A 21,126-nucleotide genomic window follows, 5' to 3' on the forward strand; every position below is an offset into this window, starting at 1 on the left:
TTCTTTACTTTAAAAAAAACACACATTTTGGTGACCTTATGCCTTGTTAGATTGTAATTTTACTTTATAGGAAAACATTCATATTTTTCCTCTCACAAGCGCGAGAATCTGTATGACATTTATTCTAGACTAGACCGTTGCCCGGTTGTAAAATACGGTTAAATATATTTTAATTTATATAATAATATTAAAAAAAAAAAAAAAAAAAAAAAAAAAAAAACGGGACTTTGGTGCCATCTTGTGTTATTAAAAGAAAAAAAAAAAAAAAAAAATGCTGCGTGGTTGGCGCGCGTAAGAAAGTTGAGAATTTTAAAAGATAAGAGAAAACGTTATTAAAAGGATTAAAAAAAAAAAAAAAAAAAAGCCGCATGCTGGCCATGAACTTGCAAAAGTTTAGTTTGTAAGCGAACACACTATAGATTGGACCAAGACGTTACTGATGTAATCACGTTTCAAATTTAGCATTTTAAAACGAATAGACTTTGCACATGCACAATTAACAAAACAGCGTTGAACTCCCCCATCCCTTCAAACAAAACATTTCTACATGAAATTGACAATTTTTCTAATTTTTCAATATGATGTGTCTCAGAGATTGCTCTTTCAAACGGTACCAGGTTTATGTTGGTTCGATGCAGACAAAAGTTTTTAGCAGACAACCAAGATATAATAGACTAGCAGGATACCTGGCGTTGCCTGAGTGTGGAGAAAGTAAGGATACTGAGCAAGGGCAAGGCGTTAAAAAAAACTTTTGCGCAAAAGTGAATCCCGGAGCTTATGACACTGCCCCGATATCCATTGCTCCACGACAATGTCATCGAAATAACATTGTTTTTTTTCTTCTTCTATTTAAACCAATTCAAGAAAGAACACTAGAGTCGCATGCATGGTTACCGAATGTAATTACAAAGGAACAATTAAATAATTGACCTTTTTTTTTTCTAATCTTTACATATTATTTGACCGAAACACCGCTTTTTCAGATGGTACCAGTTGGGACCCGGTTCAATGCCGCTGAGAAGTTTTTGGCAGACATGAAAATATACATACACATGAACAGACGTTTGAGATATATATAATAGACTAGCAGGGGTGTCTAGCATTGCCCAGGTGTTTAGGTGGTGTAGTAAGGACCCCCTCGCCAACAGTAGCGGGAATGGCCGGGTGTATGTAGGTGGTGTAGTAAGGAACTCTAGGGAGGGGAGCGAGAATCAAAACAACAGTAGGCAGAGGTGTTTAAAAAAGTAGTAGGCAGGTTCGAACACGTAACGTGAAGGAGAAAAAATAGGTTAAAAGAAACGTGACATCTTAGCCGATGTCTATCCCCTCAACTGGAAGTTCGGAACGTTGAAATGAAGCAAAGTCAATCCAACAGATACGATGACTTGCGAAAATAGCAATGCAAAAACAGACCCTTCCTTGTAAAAAACTGCCAAGTTAAGGGTGAAGGTGTTATTTTTGGACAGTTTTTCTTATATTTGTCATCAGAGAGCTTTAAAATGATACCGATCTCGCCAGGATCCATTGCAAGTTTTTGGCAGACATACAACTATACATACAAACCGATGATTGAGATTTATATTATAGACTAGCAGGGGTGCCCAGCCTCGCCCGTGTATTTGGCGGTGTAAAAGGGGGAAAAAAAAAAAAAAAGGTTTTGGTAGAAAGGTAGGCTCGAACCCTAAGCCTTGACATGAAGGTGGAAAAAAAAGGTTTTAATTTAACGATTAAGAAGTTAAACAAAGACAGGTGCGTGTATTTAATGAGGTCAAACATCACGTCATGGAGGAAATGAAATCACGCATTTAACTTTTGCTGCGAGGCTTTTTGGTTTTGTTTCATCAACTTTGGCTGCGCATTTATTTTTTTGGTTGGGGAAAAAAACCAGCTCCCCATAAAAAGAGGAGTTAGCAATTGTCTAATATAAGGGGTTTCCCCCTGCATTAATCAAACCTCATTGCTTTTCTGGACGAGTGCCAGGGAGTTTGTTTAAGCTGCGGATTCAGTTTCACTTTTATATTGAAAAGCCAAAAACATGCGTAGACGAAGAAATATCACAAAAATGTGTAAAAGTAGTTCAAATAAAAGATGGACGCGGCTTCCCTTCGTAAATCGTAGATATTATAATTTAGACAGTATATAAAAAGTTTTAAGAATGAGCGACCACTCCAAGCCCCCCCCCTTCAAGCCTTTGCCGGACATACATTTTGTCCCATATATATATATATATATATTTATTAGATGATGCATAAAAAAATTAGTTATATGTTCTCACAGTTTTCAAATAATGAACTTTATGCCTCTGAAATGAAACGATTCATTTTAAAAATTATTCAGAAAAAGCTTTATAAAGACTTTCTTGTTGAGAGAATTAACAGTACCAAATGTCAAATGATGATGGCAGGTTAAAAAAAAAAAAAAAAAAATCAACAGAGACAAGTGGTGAAAAGTCAAATGCAGTTTTTTTTTGTCATGTTTTTATAAAGTTGAGCTTTTGTCGCACTGGTACGGAAATTTAAAAGCCAACTTCCTATTCATGATACAGTAAACTAGATAGAAAACGGTTATGACTCACATCTGAAAGTTAATTAATTTGCATATTTCTTTGCAAACCGAACTCTCATTAATTAATGAGTCATTACTGTTTTATTTATTTATTTATTTATTTTTTTTAAATCATTTTCATTTGTCTATCAATCACAGTTTTATTCAAAATTTTTTCAATATCGTGGACAAACGTTTGGCCTTTTTTTATCAAAATCTTTTCATGTAAATTCTAGGGGTTGCAATTCATGGTTTTCTCAAATTTTCCTGGCAACGTTGGAACACTGGTCGCACTACAAGTGACTATTCTCAAATGTGTTTCTAAAATTCCCACTAATTTACATAGGATGAAATGAGATTCTTTTTGGACTTTTCTTTAACAAGCTAACTCCCCCAAAACTGCATGCATGAAGACAGAGGTGGGGCCTCAGCATTTTAGTTAAACAAGCTGAGCATGCGGGGTCCTTCATCACGAGTACAAAATTTTCTTTCACCATAACTACTGTTTGCACAAAATTTGTAAAAAAAAAAAAAAAAAAAAAAAAAAAAAAAAAAAATCCAAGTGGTTACAGAGAAAATTGTAAATAACCAAATGGACAGGAAGACGATTTGGGGTAATTTTAACCCTACAATGGCCCCCTAAGGAGGCAACCAGAGTTATCCTGGAAAATTTATTCTAGCATAAATTACCTTTCACCATGACTAATGTTTAACTTTTTGAAATTTTGCACAAAGGCGTAGTTATCGAAAAAAAAAAAAAAAAAAAAAAAAAGTGAACAAATGAACGAAAGTTAATTACTAGGCCCAATCCTTTTTTTTTGTGGAGGTGTGTGTGTGTGTAGGGGGGAGATAACACATAGCAATGTTCTCTAGCACTTAGGACACACACACACACACACACACGTATCAGGGTCGCATATCAACCAACTGGTATCATAAGATGACAAACGTCAAACAAATCTATATAAATAAGCCACTGGTATAAAATAAATACAATGTTTAAACATTCACACCTGGAATATTGCAAAACAACGATCAAAACTTTGCAGTGGTGGAGTATTGGGTTGGGAATGGAAATGATTACACAACTTTAAAGTTGCATACCACTCTCCAGCTAGATTTGATGAGTATGTAAAAATGCAGCGTGAACGGATTTCAAGTAAAATAAAAAAAAATAATAAAAATCTATGTAGCCATTAAAAAAATTTTTTTTTTGGGTTGGGCAATATTGGGTGAAAAAAAAAAAAAAAAAAAAGAAAAAAAGGTGGGTTCCCTTTATCATGCTAAGAAGACTACTCACACTTGAGTATCCTGTACCTCTATAAGGCCACCATTTGCCCATGCATGGAGTATTGTTGCCACATCTAGGCTGGTGCACCTGTCACTCTTGGATAGAGGCCAAAAAGAGTATTTAATTTAATTGGTCCCACTTTATCAACTAAGCTCTGTCCCCTGTCCCATCACCGCAATGTTGCATCTATGAGCTTGTTTTACAAGTACTTTAATGGAATGTGCTCTGATGAACTTGTTTCACTTGTGCTCCCTTGACATACACACCCCTGACAAACCTGCTTAGCAACAAGATCACACCTCTTAACTATCGAGGTCTTTAAATGCCAGAAAGTTTCCTACTCTAGTAGTTTCTTCCCTCAAACTTCTAGACTGCAATTCCTGTCCTGCTACCCGCTTCCCTGACTGTACTGACATGCTGAAGTTTAAATGTACCATACACCAACATCCTGTTTCCTAGGCATGGTCCCAAATAAGAGCCCCTTATGCCCAAGTGACAAGATGCCTTGTTAGGGGAGTACGTGAGTATAAAAAAAAAAAAGAAAAAAAGAAAAAGAAAAAAAAAATTTACATAAGGCATCATTTCAAGTTGACTGAGAAATAGATACTTTATGTATACATTGTCTAAAGAATAACAAGTAATCACATATGGTCCAAATGAGACGGCCATATTTGAGAACTTATTGTTTACCCAATTCTGTGTAGGCATTAAAAATGTTTTTCATTATTTTAATACCATTACATGGGGGAATCGTCGAGTTGAAATCTATTAAGAAATACACATTTCTTATTGAGAAAAACACTTTAAATATGTAAACATTAGTTGAAGAAATACCAATTATCCAAACGAGACAGCCATATTGGATAACTCGTTATTCTTTAACTAATGCTTACATATTTAAAGTGTGTATTTCTCAATATAAAATGTGTATTTCTCAGTAGATTTTAACTTAATATCATTACATAGGGTATGTTTTAAGACTAATAAAAAATTTTCATGTCTACACAGAATTTTTTTTTCTTGCAATCAATTCATGCGGTAATTTAGTGATTTCGCCAAAAAATCTTGCTACAAAACCAAAAAAACGTTTTTACGGGCTTCGTAAATTATACTTATACGGCCATATCTCACTTTACGAATATCATACGCTGGGAATTCTCAATTTGATAAAAATAGAAATCAATAAAAATGTTTTATTATCGAAGTGTATAACTCCGCATCCACACTTTCTTCTTCAAAATGCAGGGAAAAAAAAAAAAAAAAAAAAAGGTACAACTTCAATGGCCATAAAGAGAATGCTTGATGCGATCCATAATGGAGACATCGGCTAGTTGGTTGTTTTACGGCATATCAACCTTTTTCAGGTTATTTAATGCCGAATCTAGTTATTTTGAGGAACGATTTTGGTCAGAGTGGACCTGGGAGCAATGGTAATTAAAGGGTGGCTCCACACTCCCCAAAGCCCGCAAGCTGGGGCCTCACCATCGGATATAGTTTAAGGTCATATCCAGGACACCCATTGAGGGACTTTTACCCTCTGCAGGGGGGCAGTCGGCGTATTCTAATGCCCCACCGACAGGGCCGGCAACCAATGAAATATTAAAAGCAGTCTCACCCAAAGAAGAGATTGCTGAAGGGTTTATCAACACAAACCTACGGAAGCGAATCTTGAAATTGACACATGAAACACACATTGATATAATGAAATTTTTTTTAAACCTAATGATATTTTTTTTTTTTTGGTTTTGGTTGGTTGTTTTACGGCATATCAACCTTTTTCAGGTTATTTAATGCCGAATCTAGTTATTTTGCGGTACGATTTTTAATGGAGTATATATATATATATATTTTTTTTTTTAAGTCAGATTCTATTTAACCCATAGTTGGGACCCTAACAGGTACTACCACTCCGGGTCAGAGTGGACCTGGGTGCAATGGCAATTAAAGGGTGGCTCCACACTCCCTAAGGCCCGCAAGGTGGGGTCTCACCATCGGATATAGTTTTAGGTCATATCCAGGACCTATGGAGGCATCGGACTCTGGGAAAAACTAAGTTGCGAGAAGATAGGGAGGCAAATTGTTTTCACTTAATTTCCACCTTAAAAATTACTACATGTGCTTGTGCGTACACCAATGGCCACAAGTGACAACTGGAGCTATGACAACAGCATATTCTTTTCATTGTTTTGACTCTTGAGTATATATCGACACAGTTAACCAACCGAGAACCACATCACTCTACATAAAAACATAAGATATCAATGGATATATACCAGAGAGTCAAAACAAGGAAAATAATATGGTGTTGTCATAGACTTAGCAATAACAAATTGCATTGCTTGATATCTGGAAAACTACTTGTTTGCAGTAAATTTAAATGTGATATTCGTTTTCAGCATACCGAAAACCTATTCATCATTTTAAAGGTTACTGTTAAGGTGGAAAGTAAAAATTTACCAACAGATAATCGTTCTTGTTCCATTACACCCAAGATTACTCTAATTCAAAGTCAAATCATATGGTTTTCTTGATTTAATAAGCATGCAAGGTTCTTCTCCATGAGTGAAAAATTTACTTTCACCACGACTAATGTTTGTTTAAAATTTGTATAAAAAAAAAAAAAAATCCAAGAAATGATTATCGAGACGAGTACAAATTAAACAATTTTGGGTCAATTTTATCCCTATAATGTCTCCAGGGTGGGCAACCAGAGTTATCCCAGAAAATCTGTTCTGGTAAAAATTTACTTTCACCCTGACTAATGTTTGTGCAAAATTTATATATATCTCTATATAAATAAAATGAACTCATTTTTTCCCCGTCTGATTTTGACATTAATAGGATTAAAAATCAAGATATTTCATGCAAATATAATATGCACAAACGGCAGAACAATATCTGAGGTGTGTTATAGGCTTATTATTTCTCAAATTCCTCGATAATCTTAGATTTCTATACTTTTTCTGCTGAGAAGTCACGGCCAAAATCGGTTAAGATCAATGGAAGTGGTAAAATATTTTCTCTAATAAATTCCTCCTCCCCCTGCCACCACTTAACACCGTTTGGGGATCGTTCACAAGGAACAGTTAAGAAGAGAACACCGGTTTGGCTTCGTAGTTCTTTCATGTGAAGTTATTTAAAATCACTAAACTAAGCTGCAGTGCTCTGTGGCGTAGTGGTTAGCGTGCTGGACAATTCACATATTTTTACGTTCGCGCCGACCTACCGTAGTCGTTTTTTTTTTTCTTTTTGTTTTTTTTTCCTAAACAACTGGAATGGACTTTTCTTGGTGGCCGAACTGTTAACGTTGCAGATGTTTTTTTTTTTGTTTTTTTTCACACTTTATTTTCCTACTTTTACTCATGACTCCGGGTTTGATCCTTCCTACTTACCTACCATGACATTTTTTAACCCCCCCCCCCGTCCCGGAAACAAACACTCGGGCAACGCCAGGTACCCCTGCTAGTGTATATATATATAAAAACTGGTTAGTGAGAAAAGTGAAAACAAATGGGAGTGAATTACTAGGTCAAAAAATTGGGGGATCAAAAATTTAAACATTACAAGAATGTAATTTTTTTTTTTAGAAACTTCCATCAGTAATTTACAAATTTTTACAACCTCAACTAACCTATGTATTTGGTTAGGAGCAAAACTATCTGTTCTTGTACTAAACTATTTTTTCGATCTTTGGTCACTGTCAGGGAAGAAGTTCCAGATTGAAACAATTTTTAATTTTTGTCCTCCTCCTCAGGTTGGATTTTTCCCCTACACTAAACAGTGACTTTGTATTTAACTGTTCATGGGGGGCTGGGAGGGGGGGGGAATTAAGAACTGAAAATGAAACCATTCTCCATACAATAATTCTTTAAAATCATAATGAAGTTTAAATTCAAAGAGTGCTCAACTATGGTTGCAAAGAAACAAATTAAAATCCTATCGACAGACTGACCAAGTTTTTTTTTTTTTTTTTTTTTTTTTTTTTTGGATGACTGACCCTTTGGTGGACAATTTTAGGAAAAAAAAAAAAAAAAAAAAAAAAAAAAAAAAAAGAGGTAGACGTGGTAGGGGCAAGCTACAAAAATAAAATGGCCACCCAATTAATTGGCACGCTTGCTTATTTAATCTGCACCTTTTCAAAGTTGGTCATCACTTATGCAGCAGCTATTTAAGAGAAAATCTCCCCACCACCACCTCCACTTAAGAATTTCACAATGGGTGGGGGGGGGGAAGGCGAGCTGACTACATATTTACAATTGCACACAAGCATTTCTTTATACAGGCATGACAATAATTTCAAATAGTAAATTTGGATTCGCTTTAATGAAGGGGAAGAAGAGGGAGACAAATTAAGTTTTAATACTTTTTTTTATTTTTTATCTCCCCCCCCCCCAAACGATTTCTAATAATTAAGCTTTCTTAAAATGGCATCGGGTATTTCCTTTGTGTATTTACTCGTGGCGGTGGTGGGGGGTAGCGTAGAAGAGGACACTTTTGTAAAATGGCTCAGCATGTGCAATGCAGAGGCGAGGGCAGACCCCCATGGGATACACTCTCCATGCTGAAGAGGGAGGCACCATTTAAAAAAAAACAAAAAACAATTCAACTCTCAACGATGACGTATACAAAATAGAAAAACGCTATAATGCATTTTTTAACAATATTGGGGGAAATTTTGTAGATTTCTTTTTGTACATTTGAAAATGGAAACGGCACTAACCCTATGCAGGTTTAACCAGTTTCCTCCAAAGGAGGAAGTTTTATGGAAGTATGAAATTCACAAGCGGTCACCAGTTGCATGTATATCCTTGTTAGGGGGAAATGACGTTAGGTTTTTGCAACTTTGTCGCTACTTGGCCTTTTGGCTAGGGAAAAAGTGTAGTATCTGTTCTGATGCCTTTTTTGTCGTCGGTCAGTTAAGAAAATATCCTTCTGGACTGAGGCAATTTTTATTTTTGTTTCTATCTAGAGTGCCCGTTTTTGGGGAGCTGGATTTCCCCATATTAAAAACCGACTATGTTTAACTGCCCTCGTTGGGAGGCAAGTAAATAGGATCTCTTGCAGGGAGGTGTTGACATTACATTAACGAGAACAGGTATATCAACGTGATTATGCCGCGCATTTTTATACATTTACAATTAAAAGAAAATTTATTTTAAATCTTGAATGTATTTTTATATCGATAGGGAATTTACGGTAAATATTGCATATAAGCTCAATTTGAATCAGATTTTTATGACATGGCCCAGCGTATTATAAACACCCCAACCTCCCTATGTTAAGAACGATTTTCGGAATGACCCCCCCCCCCAACCTCGAAGTCAACATAGGGAGGTTGGGGGAGGGGGGGGGGAGATTATCCCGAAAGCCGTTCTTAACATGGTGTGGTTGGGGGTGTTTATACTATGCTGGAGAAGGTCGTAAAAAAATACCCCACACCCTACGTTGCCCGGAATTCATGCATATTTTTAACATGCCGGCTTTTTTTTTTTTTGTATTCAATTTTCACCCCAAACAAGGCACGTGCCACTTTGAAGTAGGCGGCTACTATCGGGGACATAATGAAGGGAGAGGAGTAGAAAGATGTTTGTTCACATTACACTTGAACTTCTGCATATCAGTACAGTTGGGAAAGCAGAATCTTGGAAGGGAGTTCCAAAGACTTTCAGTTCTGAGGAAGAAACTATTGGAGTAAAAAGCTTTCTTACACCTAGGGATCTCTACTGTGAAGAGGTGGGACTTAGTTGCTTGTCAGGTTTGTTGGGGGTAGTCACGTCGAGGAGGTACAAGTGCTTGCAGTTCGTCAGAGCATTCACCATTAAAGTATTTGTAGAACAGGCAGAGGGATGAAACATTTCGATGGGACAGAGGCTAAATGACAGTTCAGGTTGGCAACTCACTTTTGAACCCTGTCCACAAGTGAGACAAGCAGATGCACCAGCCAAATGTGACAATACTCCATACATGGGCGAATGGTGGTCTCAGAGGTACAGGATACTTTCAGGCGTAAGTAATTTTCTGGCACGGTAGAGAGAGCACACCTTTGCAGCAGCCTTGGCAATGCTCTCAATGTATCTATTCCAGTTCATGTTCCCTGTAAATGTTAGGCCGAGGAGTTTAAAAAAAGTATTTTCAGGCAATGTGTTCTTGGCCATTGCTATTGGTGGTAGAGAAGGTTTCTTGTAGTTATTGAAGGAAACAAGCTTAGTCTTAGCAGCATTGAATGAGACCATACATTTTTTGTTCCCATTCCACTACAGATTGGAGGTCATTCTCTAGGGTTTCTGCCAGAATATGGAGGTTTGTCTTACAATCCACAGGGAGCAAAACTTCAAATGTATAACAATGTATAAGTTTGTAGCGTTTTTATTTAATGTAAAACATTTATTTGGCTCGAAAAACAACTAATGTCAACCTGTACTTAAGCCCAAGAAACAAAAGTGGCCGCAACGTATGTCACGCAGCCATTTTTTCTTATCCTTGTGTCCTTATTGACAGTTGTTTTTTTTAGAGCCAAATAAACATTTTACATTAAGTAAAAAGGCTACAAACCTATCCAACTTGGTAGAAGTGTAACTAGTCTTGCCTTTGGTAACGTTTATTTGTTATATATTTGTTTTTTTGTTTCTTTTTAAAATCTCTGAATTTTTATACAAACTAATGCTGGTTTCGTGTCACTTTCAGTCAGTTTCCGTTTTTACATAAAAACATTGATTTTTTTAAATTTTTTTTTTATTTAGCTAAAGGGGTTTTTTTTTGGTTTTTTTTTAACAAAGGTAGTCACCACTTATTAAGGTCCAGAAGCCACTCGGGGATAAGGGTTATTGCGTGTACAGTAATCAATGGGATAGTATCGTAGTAATCGTTAATATTGGAGATTTGATAAAGTATCTTAAGGGGCAGTTCATCAGGAATTTGTTTATGTTGGACTTGAAGACATTAACGTTGTTGTGGTCAGGTGGGAAACGGGCAAACGGAAGAGAGTTCCACAGGAGTGCACTTCTAAGAAAGAAGCTTTGTTCATGGAATCTACGTTTTGGTTTTGGCACAGATAAAGAGTTATGAAAAATTTTGACAGTTTCAGCTAGACGGGTGTTTGTTTATCGTGAAAAATTGGCGAGGGGGGGCAGAGATTGGAGCTCAGACGAGCCCTTGCCATGGAAGTAAGGATAAAACAAAGACAGGCTAGCAACGTCTCTCCTGTGGGAGAGAGGTTGAAGGAAAGAGAAAAGGGCATCCCCCACTAAGCCTATTTTGTACTCTGTCAAAGCAGGGGCTGCTTTTTAGCAGCCCCTGCCCAGATATGGCAGCAGTACCCCCTCCTTGAACATACCTGGCTTGGATTAAGATTACTAATTTTTTTCCCGGTAATGTTAAAGTGTAAAGTAGTTCTCAAACCTTCAATCTGTTAATGCATACAAATTTGCTATGAATTTGTAAAAAATTTTTTTAAAAACAAATTTAAACTTTATTCGAGAGTTTAAATGCTTTGAAATTCCTTTCAAAGTTTCCAAGAGTAACGAAGTAATATCAACTATTAAAGCGATTAAAAAGGATACTTAGGTATTTTTTCTTTCATTAGGTCTACCCACAGGTACTTTCTTTTTAAATACGACTTTAAAAAAAGCCATCATAATTTCAAACTCGTAGGTTTGTTTTACTATCAAAAAAGTTGTCAAAAACAAATATAACAAATATATGTTATCAAAGGCAAAATAAGTTACTTTTCTATCTAACTGGATATTGTTTTAGGGTTTTTATTTAATGCAACATGTTTATTCAGCTCGAAAAAAAAAAAAAAAAGTTTACCGATGTATTGGAAAAGTAAAAATGGCGCCCAACTCTGATAAACACGGTAAGTTTGGGAAAAGGAGTTAAAATTTAAAAAACTACGCAAAATACTGTTGGAAACTCGTTCAATATGTTACTGTGACAGGGACTAACATATTTGGTGGGTTTTTAACAGTATTTTGTATAGTTTTTTTTTTTAGTTTTAACTCCTTTTCCCAAACCTAACGTGTTCAGAGAGTCGGGTGCCATTTTTAAGTGATAAAATTACTAAAAATAGACCAAAACCCATCCAAATCCGGCCGAATATTTTTCAAAAAGTAGCCGACCAGACCAATTCCACAAAAAAGTTGGGAAAATTGTCAAGTTACAAAAAAAAAAAAATACAAAAAAACAAAACAAAAAAAAAAACACGAATCGGTATTATGGCGACAAGAGTGGGTGGTTTAAAACTCGAAAGGCGGATAAACACATTTTTAGTAATTTTGGAGCCGCGAAGAATTATTTTAAAAAAGGCTGTTCCATCCATTAGTTTATCTTGTCAAAAATAAGGTCCACGTAAAAAAAAAAAAAAAAATGTTTCTAAGGGGACGAAAGAAAAAAAAGACCGTTAGAGTTTTCATGACGTCTGAATTTTCGGGAATAAAAAGGCACGTGGTGATTTAAAAAAACAAAAAAACTTCCCTTTCCCACATTTGAAGAAAGGGGATAGTTTCACCATAAAAAAAAAAAAAAAAAAAAAAAAAAAAAGATAGGAAAAGATGTGGATATGTTATTGCCAGTACAGATAGACCGTCTCGAAAGTGAAAGCGATTGGGGAAGGGGGGGGGCACAGTGGACACACACAAATGAATAAATTTTAAAAGCAAGATGTTACACAGAGAGCACCCCCCCCCACCTCTACCACACGCATCCGCATCACACAAGAAGAATTAAATATGCAACATTTCAGCTATCTCGGGGGCTGGGGTAATATGGCTTTCAAAATCAGCGCCTTCCGTGTTGACAAAGGCTTCCTGTAGTCCAGTCGGCTGGACGGGAGAGGGGGGGGGGGGAGTTGAAAATTTTTAACAAAAAATTCACGAAACGCAGAAATAGAGTTATTATGAATATCTCCAGTATCAAATAATCCTTATACACTGTGAAATTTACTTTATGTATGAAAACCAAAGAGAGGAGATATAACATGAGAAATATTTGGAATCAAGTGTGCCCCTTGCTGTTATTTCAGATCATTTGAAACCCTAGCAGAAACTTTTAGTCTCCCCTTCATCAAGGCCAGATGTTTTGGGGAAATATCAGATATTTTGTAATTCATATGCAAAACTAGAAAAACAAATGATTGAAACATTTTATGGCTGCAAAAAAAAGTGCCAAAAGTAGGCTATGGATGACTCTCTATGCGACCCTAAGGGCCAATGTTACATAGCCCACTGCAGGATACATTACCTTTCCATCGAGCCTTCATTTGTTAAATTCTGATCAATAGTTGCTGAGATTTGGAACATAAAATTGCCAACAAAGGTGGTATATATATATATATGGATATACCTATACTGGTAGCCAAATTGAATATTGAAATGTTCATATCTTTAGTTCTATGGGACGAAACTACATGAAAATTTGCAGGCTTTTTGAAGATTATAATACTATTCTATGGTTAAAATATGGCAATATATAATATATACCGTGTCATGCAGGCCAGCTTCAGTTTTGCTGCTTTGGTTGTCTCTCTTGTGGCCTTGCCAGACTACACACACAATTATTCTTTTATACCTAAAGACACTAGTGTTTATGCTTACGCAATCATCAGTGTAGGTGAAAATTCCTGCTTTTAACTCCATTTGCTAAGCCTTTCTCTGTTTTACATAAGCATTAATGATATCTTGCCCTACTCCGGTATTGAGCTCTCTTAAATTAGCCGCGTTAAAACTTCCTTGATTGCTTAATGCTTCACATCTGGAAAATATTAACTTGGAAGTATTATGTAAAATGTTTTTCGAACCGAATAAACAATGTTGAATCATATTGAAGAACATAAAAAAAAATGGCGGCAATATCTTTGAGGTCGCGATAATCACTTCAAAATAAGAAAAACAAAATGGTGATAGAAATCCACCCAATAAATGTCACGGTAACATTTATTATATAGGTTTCTATTACCACTTTGGTTTATTTTGAAGTCTTTGTCGAGATTTCAAAGACATCGCGGGCATTTTTTTCTTGTTTTTCGATAGCGCTCAATGTTTTTCTTGAACCGAATAAACATTTTACATTAAATAAAAACACTAAAAAATTATCCAATTAGGTAGAAAATAACTTATCTTGCCTTTGGAAGGATTTTTTTTTTTTTTTTTTGTTATATTTGTTTTTGTTAACTTTTTCATACCTCTGTGTATTGTAATACACACCCATCCTTGATTTTTTTTTCACTGAACTGGATGCGGACTGCTCGAAGATTTTCAACTGAGAAATGTTTTTCTATTGGATTTTTGATCAACTGATGATGGGGGAAGGGGACAAAAATGAATACACACACACGAGGCCGTATTATTTAACGTGTCTTTCACTTAAGATTTCCTAATAAGAGATTCCTCCGTTTTGGGATTTAGTTACGTTTGGAAAGGACTTATATTTTTCTAATTGGTCGTAATTTGCAATTAACTCACCAACTGACCCAGCTTAAGTTTCTCATTTGTTGTTCTATACGGAATCTATCACTCTCGCATCATCAGTCCTTCTCCAGAAGGCAAATAGATTGGAATCGTTCATTTATAAACAAATGAATGAAGACTATAAAATAGTCTTTATATTTTTGTATTTAAATTGGTTTTGCAAACTCTTCCTTTCTAAATAAAAAAAAAAAAAAACTATTTTCTCTCTCACAAGACGGGAGGGGGGGGGCAGAGCTGCCCGGATACAAGAGTGGAGGGGGGGGCAGAGCTGTCCGAATACAAGAGTGGAGGGGGGGGCAGTGCTGTCCGGATACAAGAGTGGAGGGGGGGCAGTGCTGTCCGGATACAAAAGGGGGGGGGGCAGAGCTGGCCGGACACAAGATAAGAGGTGGGGATGCAGAGAGGATAGGGGGGCGGGGAAAGAGAGCCAGAGCTGGCCGGACACGAGAGGATAGGGAGCCAGAGCTGGCCGGACACGAGAGGATAGGGAGCCAGAGCTGGCCGGACACGAGAGGATAGGGAGCCAGAGCTGGCCGGACACGAGAGGATAGGGAGCCAGAGCTGGCCGGACACGAGAGGATAGGGAGCCAGAGCTGGCCGGACACGAGAGGATAGGGAGCCAGAGCTGGCCGGACACGAGAGGATAGGGAGCCAGAGCTGGCCGGACACGAGAGGATAGGGAGCCAGAGCTGGCCGGACACGAGAGGATAGGGAGCCAGAGCTGGCCGGACACGAGAGGATAGGGAGCCAGAGCTGGCCGGACACGAGAGGATAGGGAGCCAGAGCTGGCCGGACACGAGAGGATAGGGAGCCAGAGCTGGCCGGACACGAGAGGATAGGGAGCCAGAGCTGGCCGGACACGAGAGGATAGGGAGCCAGAGCTGGCCGGACACGAGAGGATAGGGAGCCAGAGCTGGCCGGACACGAGAGGATAGGGAGCCAGAGCTGGCCGGACACGAGAGGATAGGGAGCCAGAGCTGGCCGGACACGAGAGAATAGGGGGGCGGGGAAAGGGAGCCAGAGCTGGCCGGACACAAGAGGATAGGGGGGGGCGGGAAAAGGGAGCCAGAGCTGGCCGGACACAAGAGATTAGGGGGGGGCGGGGAAAGGGAGCCAGAGCTGGCCGGACACAAGAGGATAGGGGGGACGGGGAAAGGGAGCCAGAGCTGGCCGGACACAAGAGGATAGGGGGGACGGGGAAAGGGAGCCAGAGCTGGCCGGACACAAGAGGATAGGGGGCGGGGGAAGGGAGTCAGAGATGGAGTGGCCAGATATAGAAAGAGATAGACGGACCGAGGGATAAGCGAGCCAGAACTGTCCGATTAGTGAGAGAAGGAAAAAGCACAAGTAGTTCGTCCTTTCTCCGCGAATAGCGAAAACAGTCGCACACCCGCAACAACAAACATGAACAGACTTGCGTTTCCTGCTCTGTCATCTTTATAATGCGGGGCCCATCAATTTAATCGCTTTTCACAAAATATAACATCTTGACAACAAAAAAACACGAGACGGCAAAAAATTATTAATTACATTTACAGAAAAAAAAAGAACTAAAATATTTTACTGTCAAAATTTTGTTGGTTTTAGTAGAAAAAAATGTACCCTAACCCAGTTTTCAGATTCGTGTTCAGCACACCGAAACGTAACAGAATACTACGTAAAAGATTTTACTAATTCGCTGTCACGGTGTTTGTATAATAATACCCGTATGTCTAAGAAACATCAACTCGCACGCAAAGGGTTCTTGGCCTTCGGGCCAGGATCAAAGTGTAGTTTATGTTCTAATGCTGCACTTCACTTTTGGTATCAGCCAGTGGTGGAGAAGTCCTTCATAACTAATACATTTTATTTTTGTCACTAACCAGAGTGCCCTTTTTTTGGGGGGGGGACTGCTCCCCCCCCCCCCAAATTATAAATCGAACTTGTGTCTGCCCTCATGAGGAGGCAAGTAAACAAAAAAAACTTGCACGACAAAGAAAAGAAATGTGTTAAAAAAAAAAGAAAAAAAAGAGACAAAGGAGTGCCCCTCCCCTCCAGCAAGGAAGCTGGTCCACAATCAAAAAGACAACGATGAACTTTGTTAAAATGGGAGGAAAATGAATAGATATTCTCTTCGTTATAAGCCAATAAAAAAATAAAGATAATCATATATATATATATATATATATATATATATATATATATATATATATATATATATACACACACACACACACACACATACTCTTGTACACAATCTGCGCAAATATAGATTGATTTGCATGTAGATGGGATTATTTTTAATAGGTCAATCAATGAGTCAATCATACGGTTAATGGAGTCTAATAGAGTTTAGTTTTTTACAAGGCACAAAATAAGACGATAAAAACACTTATTGTCAACATTTCTATTTTAAATAATAAAGGCAGAAAAATGTTAAATTTCGATAATCTCAAATCCAATGGAAATAAAAATCAATACATTTCATTCACTGATATTTTAAAACATGATTCAATCTAGCACTTTTTCTTTTTTATGCGTTTCTATTTACCTCTCCACGAGGACAGAGTTTGACACAAATTTAATGAGTAAAAAAATCCGATTGGCCACAAAAGACACTTGATCGTGATAAAAATATTACCTCAGTCTAGAAAGATAGTAGTTAGATCTGACAAAATAATCAGAATTTGATCCGTATAGCAATAATTTATTTTTTTTTTTATATTAAAGAAAAAAAATAAATAGCCGGCGTTACTCAGTGGAGAGTTTGCAGAAAAACGATCAACGTCATGTTTATGTTAACTCAAAATTATAAACGTTCGATTAATGAAAAAATTTAATCAGGCCTAGGTATATGAAACTGACAATAAAAAAACCACGTGACGTTGAAAAGGTCATCGAGTGTGATATATATATATATATATATATATATATATATATATAATTATACACACGCACACATTAAATAATATCATATACGCATTCGCGACCATCAGTTAGTATTATTGAAATATTCGGACATGAACGTAGGTTAAAATGCACGAGAGCTATTAATAAGCAGAACACATGGGGGAGGGGAGGTATGAACCGAATATTAAAAAGAGGGAAACAGAAAGAAACGATCTTATATATTATATATATATATATATAAAAGATCCAAGATTTTTAGTTTTAGGAAGCGAACATTCAAAATAGCAATAAGTATTTGCTATTAAAAAAAAAAAAAAAAAAAAAAAAAAAAAAAAAAAATGGTTTTATGAGGATGGGGAGTGGACATTAAACATCACCAGAAAAGAAATAAGGAACCTCACAATTGAGAAGTTCAAATATTCAACTTACAGCAAATGTAACACTGGCCTTTCTCTTTATAAAAGATAAGATTTCTTTGAAAATAGAAAAAGGATGGTAAAATTATGAGATTCAAGAAATCTTGGGGCGTAGACGGAACATCATATATATATATATATATATATATATATATATATATATAGCGGCAGGGAAGAGAGGTGGAAGAAAGAGGGAAGACACGTGCTCGGCATTTTTTTTTTTTTTTTTAGAGGAAAAAAATTTGAAGTAAAACTGGAAAAGAGGATTTTAATGGCATGAAACGACTCACCCTATTGAATCTTCAGTTTCTTTTTTCCTTAACAAATGAAACGATAATTGTGTAATTATTTTGTTTAATTAAAAAAAGAAAAAAAAAAAACTTGGGAAACGGCATTTTTCATTTAAACACGAAAATATGGCCTTTCTAACAATGGCTTGCCTAAAAACACACCCACGTATTTGAAGAACGAGATACGAATAGAAGTTTTTTTTTAACTAAATAAAAAAAATGTTTAACAAAAAAAAAAAAATAAATAAATAAATAAATAAACACAGTAAATGTTTAAAGCGATCCAGATTTTTCTTTGTCCATGGACAAGTTTGTTTTCAAATAGAAAAAGGGTTTCATCTTTAAATTAAACGTTTACATTTTTTACCCATTTTTTTTTTTTATTATACGAAGTTTTTTTTTTTTGCGGACCTGAACAAAGATCCCCCCCACCTATATATTAGTGTCCAATCAATAAAATAAAAATAAAAACCGAAAGCCGTTCTTATTATGGGAAGGTTGGAAGGGGTTATTCCGAAAGCCAGTCTTGGAGAGGGGGGTATTCTTGTTTAGGTCCATTTTTTTTTTTTTTTTTTTTTTAAATAAACCTTAAATGTCTTAATTGAAGTTTTATTTTTTAATAGAAAACAAACAAACTTGAAAGTCTCTAAAAGTATACAATTACGTTTGAAAAATATTAAATATAAATAATAAAAATAATTTAAAATTTTATTTTTTAAATCGTTAAAAATGATTTCCTGGTGCTTAAACCTCTAATTGTACAGTGCTATTTTTTAAAAATAGCATTTAAAAGATTAAATTCAAGTTTTACGATACAGTTTATTTTATTCGGTACTCATGCACTTATTGATCCGTGCTGAAATAATAACGTTATTTAAAAAGACAATCTTCACATGTGAGGGGGGTGTTTTGTACCTATTCTGTACTTTAACCTTACAATTGAATAATAAAAAAAAAAATTAATTAAACGTGGAAATACGATTTAAAAAAAATAATGCGGATCACTCTCTGCATTAGCACCATTTTATTCAATTATTAGGTGAAAATACAGAAAATACAAAACTCATCCCCATATTAAGAATGGCTTTCTAAACGTTATTTCAGCGCGGTACTTTTTTTTTTTGACAAAGAATGAAATGGGGTTATGAAAAGAATGTTTAACGAGATAAAAACGCGGGGATTAAATGCATTTTTTTTTATTATTTAAAAAGGTTTGAAATAATAAAAATGTGGATTAAAGTTAATACTCATGTAAGTAAATATATTTAATTTATTGAAAATTAAAAAAAAAATAAAAATAAAAGTATTTTCTTAACAGGAAGTTTAGGAATTAGGAAAAACCTTTTGTGAAACAAAGAAATTTTATTTTTGTCAAACTTAAAAAAAAGTGTGATCTTATCTTTCGAAAATTATTTAAACAAAAGAAAAAAAAATAGGATCGAATTGGTATGAAATTTAGTCTAAAGTGTAAATCTTTAAGTTATTTTTTATTTTTCCTGTTCAACTGGAATATGTTTTTGCTGATATAAAATTCAAAATACAATGGTTGTCTTTTTATTTTACGTAATTTTTACTTATAAAAACATCACTTATATAAAATATATATATATATATATATATACACTATTTTTTATATATTTTATATAAGTGATGTTTTTATAAGTAAAAATTACGCAAAATAAAAAGACAACCTTGTATTTTGAATTTTATATCAGCAAAAACATATTCCAGTTGAACAGGAAAAATAAAAATAACTTAGATTTTCACTTTAGACTAAATTTCATAGCAATTAAAAAAGAACAGATAGAAAATTGAAGACAATAGAATGCGTGCTATTTGTTTATAGCAAATTCACACCTTGAATTGATGTTATAAAAGATATTTTTAAATGTAATAAAATTTAAATACGATTGATGCATATATGGAGTGGGGGTAAAAACATTCTTTTATAAATATAAAAATTCAAATGTTCATGGTGGGGTTGGGGGGGGGGGTAAAACATTTTTTTTTTTTTTTTGTATACAAGAACGTAAAAATAAATATGGACACAAGACGACATTAAAGGATAAGAAAGAAATCTAAAAAACACGGCATTTTAGTAAATGACAAATATATATATATATATATATATATATTAAATAGATAGACAGATCACACGAACTACGGAATGCGTATTTTTTTTCTTTTCAAATGAAAACAGTTCAATATTATCCTACTTACCCGTTCATAATTTTGAAAAACACCAAAAATGCGTCAGTCCGGTCGTCGTTTTCGTCTCTGTTTTTTTTTTTTTAATTTTTTGTTGTTGTTGTTTTTTTAAATATATTTTTGTTTTGTTTTTTTTTTCTCACTATTTTCCTCTTTTCTCTCCCGAGAAGGAAAAACCACTTGCTCTCTCTCTTTCGGCTACAAATGGCGGTAAAAAAAACGTCCCCACGCGGCTATGCGGCCGACCGACAACGTCACAGAGGGGGTAGGAGGCGAAGGGGGCGGTAGGAGGTGGACACAGCGACAAGGTGGGAGGGAGAAAGGCAAGAGCAGAAAGGGGGTGTAGTCACAGGAAAATAGAAAGACAGAGTGAGCGAGAGAGTCAGTGAGCGAATGAATGAGTGAGTTAAGCCAGCAGGAGGAGGAGGAAGAGAGAGGACAAAGGCTTCTTTTACTTTTTTTTTTGACGGACTTTAACGATTTTTATTTATTTTGACGTTTTTTTTTGTAATTTTTTTTTAAATAAAAGATGCCAATTATTGTGGAATTATGATAATATAATTTTTTTTAGTAATGGCAACAGAGCCAATTTTTTTTCCAAATGAATATATTTCTTATTTTTTCATGAACATAATTTTCCGTTCCGATTTTTGGCGTGCGTAAAATTTTCATGCGTGGATCCAAAAAAATGAAAGAAGAAAATAAACTCGTCAGAATCGCATGTTAGAAATTTAATATATTCCGTTATCCCTTTTTTTTATGTGTATATGTTAACCTCCTCCTGGATTTGATCTGTGTTTAATATTTATTAAACTACTTAAATAGTAGTTTAATTATATTTTTTTTAAAATTATTATATAGTTGACAACACTGATAACAGATCTATGTACGCTGTTTTGCTCCTTGATATTTTTTTTGCGTTGATTACAAATATTTTGTCATTCAGAAAACACAAACAGACAAATAAAAAAATTAAAAAAAAACTCGAAAACAATATTTCTGTTAGTTTCCACGTGTGTTTCAGG

The 21,126-nt window shown here is 35.6% G+C and overlaps 1 protein-coding gene across 21 annotated transcripts in view; it reads right to left on the minus strand.

The window, feature by feature from the left end:
- LOC145287760 (polypyrimidine tract-binding protein 1-like) overlaps positions 1–20,887 on the minus strand; it is a 124,136-nt gene extending 103,249 nt beyond the window's left edge. For 12 of the 21 annotated variants that reach the window (XM_080135586.1, XM_080135587.1, XM_080135584.1 and 9 more), the window contains exon 1: positions 20,114–20,370. In XM_080135586.1, the coding sequence (XP_079991712.1) occupies positions 20,114–20,121 (8 nt within the window). In that variant the 5' untranslated portion in view covers positions 20,122–20,370. Of the gene's footprint in view, positions 1–17,893; positions 17,921–20,113 lie in introns of all 21 variants that reach the window. The other 9 variants (XM_080135566.1, XM_080135558.1, XM_080135554.1 and 6 more) reach the window with 5 other exon arrangements.
- Positions 20,888–21,126: the final 239 nt, after the last annotated feature.

The sequence above is a fragment of the Euprymna scolopes genome, chromosome 11 (genome assembly GCF_053919585.1).
Source record: "Euprymna scolopes isolate OS-2025 chromosome 11, ASM5391958v1, whole genome shotgun sequence".
Lineage (NCBI taxonomy): Eukaryota > Metazoa > Mollusca > Cephalopoda > Sepiida > Sepiolidae > Euprymna > Euprymna scolopes.